This window comes from Mus pahari, chromosome 2, assembly GCF_900095145.1.
Source record: "Mus pahari chromosome 2, PAHARI_EIJ_v1.1, whole genome shotgun sequence".
In the NCBI taxonomy this organism is placed as follows: Eukaryota; Metazoa; Chordata; class Mammalia; order Rodentia; family Muridae; genus Mus; species Mus pahari.
The window spans coordinates 19,500,149-19,512,171 of NC_034591.1; the positions used below are offsets into that span (position 1 = coordinate 19,500,149).

General features: G+C 47.6%; 1 protein-coding gene across 6 annotated transcripts in view; it reads right to left on the minus strand.

The window, feature by feature from the left end:
- Prkag2 (protein kinase AMP-activated non-catalytic subunit gamma 2) overlaps window positions 1-12,023 on the minus strand; it is a 233,965-nt gene that overhangs the window by 17,048 nt on the left and 204,894 nt on the right. For 5 of the 6 annotated variants that reach the window (XM_021189582.2, XM_029535341.1, XM_029535342.1 and 2 more), the window contains 2 exons: window positions 6,958-7,064; window positions 869-950 (listed from right to left, as the gene is read on the minus strand). In XM_021189582.2, the coding sequence (XP_021045241.1) occupies window positions 869-950; window positions 6,958-7,064 (189 nt within the window). The remainder of the gene's footprint in view (window positions 1-868; window positions 951-6,957; window positions 7,065-12,023) is intronic. The other variant, XM_021189566.1, reaches the window with a different exon arrangement.

A 12,023-nucleotide genomic window follows, 5' to 3' on the forward strand; every position in this document is an offset into this window, starting at 1 on the left:
TTACTGTGTGCTGCAAAGTAGAATTGTGAGGGTGAAAAAAAAAAAAAAAAAAAAAAAGAAAATAAAAGAAAAAAAAGAAAGGATGTTTTCTGTAAGAACATTATAGTCTAGCGGGAGAACAGTCTTAAGTAGTTAACTTCTGAGAGCAGAGCTACGGCACCGTTTGGCCACTGATGCTGGCCACATGTGACAGGGTCTACATAGTCGGAAGGCACACATCTTTTCCCCTTTCAGTGCCAGGGTCAGAACCAGCGCCCCGCACATCCTAAGTAAGCCCCACACCACTGAGCAACACCCCTAGTTCTTGGCTATTACAGACAAGGTCTTTCTATAACCTAGGCTGGAATGTCCAATCCTCCTGTCTCTGCATCCCAAGTGCTGGGATTTCAGGCACTCACCACCATGTCCAGGGTTCACCCTGCATTTCCAACAGCTTAATGATTTAGCAGACATTGATTACATTCACAGTCTGTCTGATGCTTACTGTCATTTACTAGGTGATGGGCAGAGCCAGCACATAGCCCAGAGCAAGTGCCTTGAACTCATTTGACCACATCTGTGGGGATTTTGTTCTTTGAGCTGATAGACACAGAAACTTCTTTGGTATGCTCAGAAACTGCTAAATTAAAAATGCGACACTCCCCCCCATCCCCAACCCACTTGAAAAGCAAAAAAGACCGCAACAAGCTCACAACCTTGTCTTAAAAACACTAGTGGTCTGGTCTGGTCCAGTATGCAAAAGCCAGAAAGTTCTTCACCTCAGAGAGTGTCTATCAGGCTGAACCTGCAGGGATGGATCCCTGGAGCCCCCTGCTCTGCCGGGAAGGAAGGACCCTTCCCACACAGCCTCCCCAGCCGAGCTACTAACCTACAAAGCTCTGCTTTTTACTTTCCCACAGTGGTGCTGCTCGGACTCCGTTGGCTACCAAGGCAAAGAAGGCCTTTTTGACCTGGAGAGAAACCAGAAACAAAATATCCTTTTAAAGTCCATATTTTAGAAGGAAAATACTCTCAACTAAGGTTTCAACAGACTGTTACCAGTAATTACTGATGATAAGTGGGGTAAGTTTGGTAGGTGTCTTAGTCACGGTTTGTATTCCTGCAGGAGGTCTATTCAGCTTACACTTCCACACTGCTGATCACCACCAAAGGAAGTCAGGACTGGAACTCACACAGGGCAAGAACTTGGAAGCGGGAGCTGATGCCTAGGACCAGCTTTCTTATAGAACCCAGGACTATCAGCCCAGGGATGGCTCCACCCACCATGAGCTGGGCCCTCCCACCCCCTCCCACCCTTGATCACTAATTGAGAAAATGCCTTACAACTGGATCTCATGGAGGCATTTCCTCAAGGGAGACTCCTTTCTCTGTGATAACTCCAGCTTGTGTCAAGTTGACACACAAAACTAGCCAGTACAGTAGACTACAAATAATAAGTATTAGCAAAATGTTTTTGTATAGCCTACTTAAAGGTATTTAGATGTGTCTAACCTTTGACATTGTAACATGACACTGTCATCTTTAGAAAGCCCGTCTAGAGAAGTGCGATCAAATTACAAAAAAGAAAAAAAAAAAAGAATCACAAAAACCTCAAACTCATATTTTTCTTTTGCATGTACGTGTGTGTGTGTGTGTGTGTGTGTGTGTGTGTATAGGTATGCATGAGTGGAGGTCACATGGCAACTTCAGGTGTTGGTCCTTGTCTTCCACCTTGGTTTGGGACAGGGTGGGTCTTCTTTGTTGCTGAATGCTGTGCATACTAGGCTGCACCTCCCACCTCACTATAGGAGCAACAGACTACAGACACACGCAACCAAGGTCAGCTGTTTACAAGGGTCCTGAGGATTTGAACTCAGGGTCTCACACTTGTGGCAGATGGTTTCAGCTCGGAGACATCTCCACAGTCCTTAAAAGCCTTGGGGTAAGTTTATGATTTCGTGTTCAGCCATGCGCAAAGTGGCGTACTCTGAGCCGCATGAGGCCATGGGCTGCGGGTTCCACGCCTGGTACAGGGAGTGGGGNGCTGCGGGTTCCACGCCTGGTACAGGGAGTGGGGATTACGTTTGGGCTGCGGGTTCCACGCCTGGTACAGGGAGTGGGGATTACGTTTGGGCTGCAGGCTGACCACGCCTGGTACAGGGAGTGGGGATTATGTTTGGGCTGCAGGCTGACCACGCCTGGTACAGGGAGTGGGGTTACGTTTGGGCTGCAGGCTGACCACGCCTAGTACAGGGAGTGGGGATTACGTTTGGGCCGCAGGCTGACCACGCCTGGTACAGGGAGTGGGGTTACGTTTTTTGAAACTGAAAGGTAATTAACTTAATTTTTTTTTTAGCTGTAACTAAATATTCTTGTATATACAAATTTTCTAGAATTGAAATTATACAAAATAAATAGCCAATTTTCCCATGTGTATAATTCATATGAAATATAGTTATAATGAATTATTTGCAATAATTGATCATTATATTAAAAATCATAACAAATAACGCTTTCCCATCTCCCACAAGATGAGAAAGGCAGTTACAGTGGCACTTTACAGCACGTAGGCAAATATGAGCTCTGGGGCTGTGACCACGTACACACGGCACTTTGTTCAACTGTAACACACACCCTTAGGGATACCGTAAGAGTTTACTAAGAGCCAAAAAAGCTCAGGGCTGAGAGCAATCCTCTAAACAGCAACCGAAAGCAGGGAAAACACTCTGCAATCATTGGTAATTCAAGATAATTCAAGATATGCAAATGAACACTGAAACATCATTCAGAGCTGCTGCTGTCCTGTGGACCTGAGAACGGCCCTCAGGTGCCTATGTGAAAGGAAGTGAGGTCTCTATTGAAATGGGGTCTCCCTGGGCAGCCTAGGCTGGTGTGGAACTTGTGATCCCTCTGCTTCAGCCTCTTCTGGGTCTTAGGATTCTGGGTAGTTCACCCCTCCTGGCTCTCCCCTTCACCTTGTTGTCTTTGCCTCCCACCCCCATGGGTGACCAGGCCTCTTCTCTCACCTGTCCTCACCAGGATGTACCATGGCTTCTGCCCCAACTCCTGCCTCCAGGTTCCTGCTTATGGGAGTTCCTGCCTCTACTTCTTTCAATGAAGAATGGTGACTATGGAACTGTAAGTGTAATCAATCAACCAGCCACTTCCCCCAAAGGCGCCTCTGGTCACGATGTCTCACTGCGGCAAGAGTGACCCCGACTAAGTGCTTAAGCTTGTGTTAAGAACCACAAATCCGTCCTGCTATTTGTACTACAGGGTGTCCCTGCCGGGTTATTTTGGGGAGTGGGATTCCTGTATGTGTGTGTGCATGGGTGTGTTGTGAATGCACTAGAGGCTGCGTTTATGTTGCTGCAGGTCTGCCCTCCTTTTCCTTTCTTGGATATCAGATCTGTTCTCCACAGCTCCTCCACACCACAGTCTTCCATCTCTTACTGTATCAGGATGCGATTCATCTGAGAAATCAGACTCAATTTTGTTCAGAGAAACAATAAACTCTCTAACTGATCTTCTAATCATTGCTTATTTCTCCCTTCCAAGCTGCTGATCACCGTCCTTGGCAATGACAGACGCAGGACAGCACAAGGGCTCCAGTTTCTCCAGTCGCTCATGGGTGAGGAACCAGTTCTTCTTTTCCTTCCTGCCTGGAGACTAACTGAACACCCAATCTTCCTTGTGCATCTTAATTCCCATCTCAGATTAAAATAACAAAACAGCTCTCTTCTCATTACAGCCTTCTAGTTTATTCTTGATGACATGTATGTATATCTATTTTAACTGTTTTTTGGAGATAGTCTTGCTATGTAACCCTGGGTGGCCAAGAACTCGCTATGCAGACCAGGCTGACCTGGCCTTGCAGCAGTGCCCCTGCCTGTCTTTAAGTGCTGGGGTATAGCTTTGGCCACCACATTCCGGAGTCTTGGCCTTACTCTCAGCCTCTCATGCCTGGCTTAGAACCCTGTGACAAGCTTTCTTGGGTGAACATAACACTCTTAAGACAACTCCAGCTGGCCTTGCCACCTTCTTGCTGGGGACAGGTTTCATATACAGCTTACATACAGAATGAACTGTAACATCTTACTCTCTCGCCTGCAGAACCCTAGAAAGAACCAGTGGAACAGGCCGAAAGGGAATTTAACACCCAGTCTTCAGAACACATAGCTAGAGGTGGACTTCCCAGAAATTGCTCAATTACTGTGCAGCTAGAAGCTCCAGCTGCCCAGTGGCCGCCTGACTAAGCTCAGGGCATGTGGAGGCTGTGATGCTCTCACTCCCTGCGCAGGACCATGAAGACAGAAACTCTGGCTGATTCCTCAAAGGCAGCTGCATGTTCAGTCCTGAGGGCACACCCTCTTTGAGCTGCAGAAGAACACATGTGCCTTAGCTGGGGCAGCCATGCCACTCTGCTCCACGGGCCAAGCACACAGCACCTGGAACAGCCTTGCTGGTTATCATGGGAACCATATTCCTGGGCAGCAGACAGCCAAGGCAGGAGACAAGCCAAGGCAGGTGCAGGTACCCAACAAGGGCAACCAGAAAGCAGTGGGGATGAGAATGGTCCACCCCCACAGGATTCTCTGATGGCAGCCAACTGACTAGTGTCCCAGGAATGAAACAGATCCAACCTTCTTGTTTTATTTGAGCCATTTAACAAGAACAGTTGTGGCCAAAGCCTGACTTGAGCCATCAACTATGAGGATCCTGTCCTCTAGCTGTTTCCAGTGTTGGCTGGTTCACCTGGAGCACTGGGCTGTGGCTGTGCCACTTTCACATACTGCATTCTGTGCTTGGTGCCCTCCCCAAGGGACTTGCCAAGAGGGACCTGAGGACCTGGACATGGGTTCTAACCATAAAATGCCACTCCATTCCTCTAGTCAGGGCAGGGTTCTGGTAACAGGCAGTGGTGGCAAGTCAGCTTGAGCTTGAACCACTCAACACAGAGCTGCAGACCCAGCTGTGGCTGTCTCCCCTGGTCCTGAGGGAGCTCTCTGGGGACTTGCTGACTTCAGGATGTGAGATTCTATGGGAGGAGCAGGCCTTAAAGCTGTTCTACCTTTTTGGTCCCTGCCTGCTGCTCTCCTAGCTCTCAGGGGTGTGCCCAGGAGCACCGAGGCAGTTAGTCTTCAAATCTTCGAGCATATCTTTCCCTCCACTCTACCTAATGCCAGCATGCCCTGTCTGCTTGTGCAGAAATCAGCTCAGACCCACGGGATCCATGATTCTGAGATGGGATGTGCACATGGCTTTCGTTAACTGTACAGGTGACAGGACATGGTTGACCTTGGGCATCCGAAAACACTGCATTCTTCACAAGTTACTCAGCTTGGCTGAATTCTTAATTCCAAAGATAGTCAACCCCAGGGCACACTAAGATCTAGACAAACAGTGGATTGGTACTTGTGGCTGTTTGCTGAAAAGTGAAGGGTCAAGAGTGGCTGCTTCTGAGGAGGACTAGGGAGCAGGGGAGAAGAGGACTGGGGCGCAAGGAAGGGTGCACTTTATTTTGAGAATGTCTGGTTATTTACTGAAATTGGTAGCAACTGCTGTAGAGACATTTAGAAAGACTTTCTAAGATCCACTTTCCCTTCAGTAACCATGTATATGCTTTCTGTCCTATGTCAAAGGATCAGAGGTTAGGGGCTTAATAGGACCCCGAGGGTTCCCTAACGGCACTCTGAGGATCACCTGAAGGCTCCCTGGTTCAGTGAGAATCTGCTAGCTCACAGGTCTTAAAGCCCATTTAAAGAATAAACTGTATTTCCATAAACATCCCAGCACTCAGGAGGCAGAAGCAGGTGGATTTCTGAGTTCGAGCCCATCCTGGTCTACAGAGTGAGTTCCAGGACAGCCAGGGCTACACAGAGAAACCCTGTCTCNAAAAAAAAAAAAAAAAGTTGGAAATGCGATTAAGCAAAAGCAAAACCCACTTCTGTCTTCCTGTTGGTCTCTTGTGCAGGGACAAAAGGCAGAGAGAAGGGCTCCAAGGGCCTGGTGTTTCCTCTCAAGTGTAACACTTGGAACAGAGGCCATGGTGGGAGGGAGGCAGCAGGGTTGAGGTGGAGGAGCCCGGGAGGCCTCTGCCAGGTCAGCTCTGCACACACAATGCATGAGGCTGGGATGAATTTTTCTAGGTGCCCAGGGTTCCACTGAGGCTTAAGGTGAGGCTGCCCCCCCAACCCCCCCCCCCCCGGCTACTGCTGAAATCACACCCTTGCTGGCCTCTGGGGTCCCCACCAACTCTCGGAATACACCCTTCATAAGCCATTTGCCTGCAAGTTCCTGGCTTAGTATCTATACTTATTGGAACACAGGTGAAGGCAATCTTATCTGGTGATGTGGCACGCCTGTGTGCATTCACAGTTGTGTATAGAGATCTTATATACTGGCTATAACTTGATTGTTACACTGAACATGTAATTTAGAACTTTCATAGGCAATTATAAGTCACATTGATAAAAAGAAAAAAGCTCCAATAAATACAATTTTAATAGCAAAATGATCAGGTTCAAATTTCCTGGTTGGAAAAAAAAAACCCAATAAAGTTCTTTTTCAAGAAATTATTCACCTCAACATTTTTTCTAATGTTAACCATATATTTACTGACTAACCAGGAGAGACACTCAGGCCCAGTGAGGGGGCAGGGCAGTTTAGTACACTTGGGCTTAGCCTCCGACCCAAGCAGACACACCTGGGTTCAAGTCCCACACCTTACAGTACTACCTAGGATGAGGAGTCTGTGGACTTAGCCTTGATTCGTGTTAAACTAGAATCCAGTGTTTGTGTCGTAGAATTCACTCAGCAATAGTGAGTTCCTTATGAGGTTACCATGGGGATGTAGACAAAACCTCAGCCTAGGCCGGATTCACAGAAGAGCTCAGGAAAGGCCTGCTGCCATTGCTGGACTGAATTACCATGCACACAGCAACCCACAACAAGCTATTGGAAGCTACGTATACTCACTTGCAACGTAGTGTCGAAGACAACAAGCTTTGAACTTGTTGGAACGATGTCATAACACTTGTGTGACCTCATGAATCGCATATAAACACCACTTTCTGAGTCTTCTGCTAAAAAGAAAAGGCAATGGGTTACAATAAACTGCTGTCACCTCAGAGGACCCATGGCCAATGACATGATGGGAGAGGGTAGCCATTCCTGCTAACAAGTCCTGGCTGGCATATTAGGATGGCAGGTATGGGAGAGGCCTGCATATGGAGAAGGACCCCCAGCCCCTCCCCGCAGACTATCTGCATATGAGAGACCTGCCTATGGACAGGCAGGAAGTCTCAATGCCTTCCTCTGAAGGCACTAGGTCTATTTTTCTTATCAACTCACACTTTCTATCTTGTCAACACTGACTCTAACTCTACTTTCATTCTAAACGCTAGTTTCCTTCCTGGGCAGTTTCTTTGAATGATCAGACTCTTACTCATATAACTAATTAGTTCAGCTCACAAACACCCACTGCATATGGCTTAGTGCAGGTTCTTCCCAAAGCTGACTCAAGACCAAGTGGTGAGTGAGACAAGAGAACAAAATAAGGCATGAGCAGGTTACAGTTTGATGTAACTGGTGGCAAAAGAGTAAGGGTGTGAGCTCTTGGGTACAGAACTGTCTTCCAGCCGGGGGTGGGGGGCATCTCTGCCCTCTGGGGTCAGGGGCTATTCCTGGGGGTTACCTGTAGTTTTTCTGCCCTGAAGCATAGTTACCAAATGCCTGTGGGCAGAGATGGTGAAACAGGAGAACAGGGACAGCACCCAGAGAGCCAGGGGCAGAGACTATGACACTTTACAGACAGGGAATAATACAGACTGTGACTGCAGTCCTCACACTATCAAGTACCCTGCCGAGGGCAGAGTGTCGCTTACGAGGCTCGGTGCCTGGATAAGTGGGTGAAACTGAAGTCAGTGTGCTGCTATCTTTCCTTTTCTTTTCTTTTTTTTTTTTTTTGGGGGGGGGGGGGGTTGTTTCGAGACAGGGTTTCTCTGTGTAGCCCTGGCTGTCCTGGAACTCACTTTGTAGACCAGGTCGGCCTCGAACTCAGAAATCCGCCTGCCTCTGCCTCCCGAGTGCTGGGATTAAAGGCGTGCGCCACCACACCTGGCTGCTGCTATCTTTTCTTGAAAGATTTCTCTACTAGAGAAACTGGGTCCTTCCCAGGAAGAACAGCAACTCTGAAAGTGCTAGAATAGAAGCCAGGGAGGTGCTGATCTAATTCTGCCATTACTGACAGCGCTGGGGTCTTCATAAGCTGTCCTGCAGGCAGCATCAGTTTAGTTTACCCAATACCCAAGTTATCACTTGCTTGCTAAAGTAAATCAGAACTCAGATGAATGAAATCAAGACAGACACTAGCAACAGCAAAATACAAGACTAAAATCAAGTCTCTTGGGTTAGAGTATAAATCAGGAGTGCAGTGTTTGCTTCATATGCATTTGAATACCAGCATCCCCACCAGAGCCAAACACACAAAACAGGCTTTTCGTAACAACTGTGCATGCAGTAGATGCCTGTATTTCTCTCAATATCTAAATATCTCAATATCCTTGAGGACCTGGTCCCCCGAGTAGAGAGAGGTTCCCTACTCTCTGAACTGTGTGTTACCCCAGTACTGCCGTCCAAGGGAGCTGCCAGAACGCAGACCAGCGGCAGGTTAACAAGTCTGCAAGATGTAATGTCTAAGCTTAAATACAAACTATGGTAGACACTAAATGGGATTACATGCAGATGAGACTTCTTTTTCCAAAACTGGGCTTGATGACATGGCAACATGGATTCCGTGACGTGATGCCCTGCCCCATGTAGCCCCACGCAGCCAGAGTGGACTCAATTTAATTCAAGTTTCAGGAGTCTAGCTGGAACCTATCTGTCTGCCTGTGACAGCCCCTACCCCTGACCCCCATAAATGCATTGGAATCACACTAGAATATCCTCGAAGGAAACACGGACTTCAGGAAGTTGACTTTGGGAAGGTGTTCTCAAGGAGTCCCACTGTGTCTTTGCACACACTGGGTACTCTTGTTTGTGGTCTACTGGATCCTTTCAGTAGTGGGCTGAACAGTGACACCCTGCTCCCAGAATGGCCACTTAAATTTAACATCTGAATTCGAATGTTTTGTAGTCAGGGAGTTTCAGATGTCAGACCCTGACACAAGACAAGGAGCTTGTCACAGACGATCCTGGACTCAATGGCATGTCCTCGAAAAAGAGAGAAGGGTAGGAAGAGATCCAGAGAGGAACATGGAGGCAGTGCTGAACACCGAGGACTGTCAGCAATCAGCGGAAGTAGAGAGAGGGTGGTGGGACAGAAAAAGAAGGAGGGGCACAGACAGACAAAGAGCCCGACAGAGAGAGATGCACCTGGGAAAAATCCTCCTCCAGTGTCTAGGGCTGCTGATAACTTACATCAGACGTGTGGCCTTCAAAACTGTGGGAGAATACATTTCTGTTGTTCACTGGAGACTGGTTACAGAGGCCTCAGGACACTAACATACCTTCAAAGATCAGTTCAAAGAGCACTTCCTCCCGCAATATCTTGCAATGGACTAAATTGCTGCTGTTCTGACATGTCCATTAGTGCTTTACGAGCGGTTGCCCCGGGGCCCTCACGGGTCCACTGTCTTTACAGGCCTGCCTGGGTCTTCCTAAGACTGGGGACTGGACATGGTGGCAAGCGTGGCTCGCTCATTTTTACATCTTGATCACGCATTGATCACATGTGACAGGGGCAAGTGGAGATCTGGGTCCTCTGCCCATTCTGTCAAACACAAGCAAAAGCTTCCAGCACCCCAAAGGGAAACCTGGGCTCCTGCACCTTGTCCTGACCTCCACACAGCACTGTGGCATGGGTGGACCTGCCACAAGGACTGATGGGAAGCTAGACATAAGAGAAGTAAACACACTTTCTTCTCAGTATATGCCTTTACAACATTAGGTTATCAGGAGAGAGAAAGAGAGAGAGAGAGAGAGAGAGAGAGAGAGAGAGAGAGAGAGAGAGAGAGAGAGAGAGAGAGAGAGAGAGAGAGAGAGAGAGAGAGAGAGAGAGAGTGAGTTGAGGGCAGGCATCACTGAAATAATGACCATATGGAAATAGCCCTGTGATTTTTTTTTTTTTAAACACATCAGTGTTCTAAAGCTTAATACGTTGTAAGTATACTTTATACTGAAGCTATTTTCTAATTCTGGTAAGAAACATGGAATTGAGATTGCAGAAACAATTTAAAATGTTTACCCTATCTATCTATCTATCTATCTATCTATCTATCTATCTATCTATCCGATTATCATTTGCACGTATGTGTGCGTGATGTGTGCATATGTTCACTGGTGGAGGATGTGGAGCATTTTCTCTATGGCTCTGCTTATCTGCCTGACTGCCTTGACATGAGGTATCTTACTGAACCCAAGCTCACCAATACAGCTAGGCTAGATCTGCTTGTCTCCACCTCCCAGTCCGAGGTCACAAGCATGTACAGCCACGCCTGGCCTGTGTGTGGGTGCTGGGGTTTGAACTCAGGCCCTCATGTTTGGACAGCAAGCCCTCTTCCCTACCAAGCTATCTCACCAGCACACTATATATTCTAAAAATTCTGAATATAGCCAACTAGACAAATCCAAGTTCCAGTGGCCCTCACTGTATCATAAATTATTAATATTTTTCCCCAAACCCACTTCCTCAGATCTTTAATTTAGAAAGTGCAAAAATGTGTATACTGCTTCATGTTTTTGGTCTCAATAATATGAAAATGAAGAGGATAGTCACTGTACTGTGTTTGTCAAGCAGAGGCATGAAGAGATGATCAGAACAGCAGACTCCAGAATGAGGGCTAAGGGAATAAAGGCTTCCTAGTGAGCTTTACTCAAGTGTAAATGCAGGACAGTCCATGAGCAAGACTCAGAACCAGGCTCAGCGGCTTGTGCTGGAGATAATGCCCTCTGATTAATTCACTACCGTGATGGATAACTGCCAGTGGACAGGGTCTAGAATGTCTTCAGGGATTAGCTACATCAGGTTAACTGAGGAGGGAGTACCCACCCTGCATGTGGGCAGCAGCAGTCCATGGGCTGGGAGCTGAGGCTGCATAAGGAGGAGAGAGGGAGCCAAGCCTTCATCGCTCTCTAATCCTGACCCAGGATGACACATGACCATCTGTACTGGATAGCTTTGTGTCAACTTGACACAGCTGGAGTTACCACAGAGAAAGGAGTTTCAGTTGGGGAAATGCCTCCATGAGATCCAGCTATAAGGCATTTTCTCAATTAGTGATCAAGGGGGAGGTTCCCTTGTGGGTGGTGCCATCTCTGGGCTGGTAGTCTTGGGTTCTATAAGAGAGTGGACTGAGCAAGCCAGGGGAAGCAAGCCAGTAAAGAACATCCCTCCATGGCTTATGCATCAGCTCCTGCTCCCTGACCCGCTTGAGTTCCAGTCCTGCATCCTTTGGTGATTAACAGCAGTATGGAAATGTAAGCGGAATAAACCCTTTCCTCCCCAACTTGCTTCTTGGTCATGATGTTTGTGCAGGAATAGAAACCCTGACTAAGACACCATCCTTCTCACTCTTAATGTCATGATGGACTGTGTCCCCTTAAACTGTGAACCCAGTAAGCCTTTCTTCCTTTAACTTGCTTTTGTCACAGCAATGAGAAAATAGGAAATACAACTAATAACTACCCACTGGGCAGCACCATCAGGAACCATTGGTCTCAGGCCAGGAGCGGCCAGCCATAAGTGAGGCAGTGGCTCCAGGAAGTCTGTTCGGGTCCTGGCTGTCCTGTCCCAAGTGCCACCAGGACAGTTCTAGATCCCGTCCTGAAACTCTTGCTTAGTCTAGAAGGAGGGCTGTCCTATCTTGGGAACAGGCACACAGTGACTGTTAGATAGTTGATCTCAACCAAGATGGGGAAATAAGGGATGATCTAAGGCCACAACTTGTCTCCCCTCTGTGAGCTCCTTCAGGTCTCCTCAGACACAGACCACAGGAGGGTGAAGTGCCAGGAGGCACACACTGCCATCCAGTTTCCCTTCC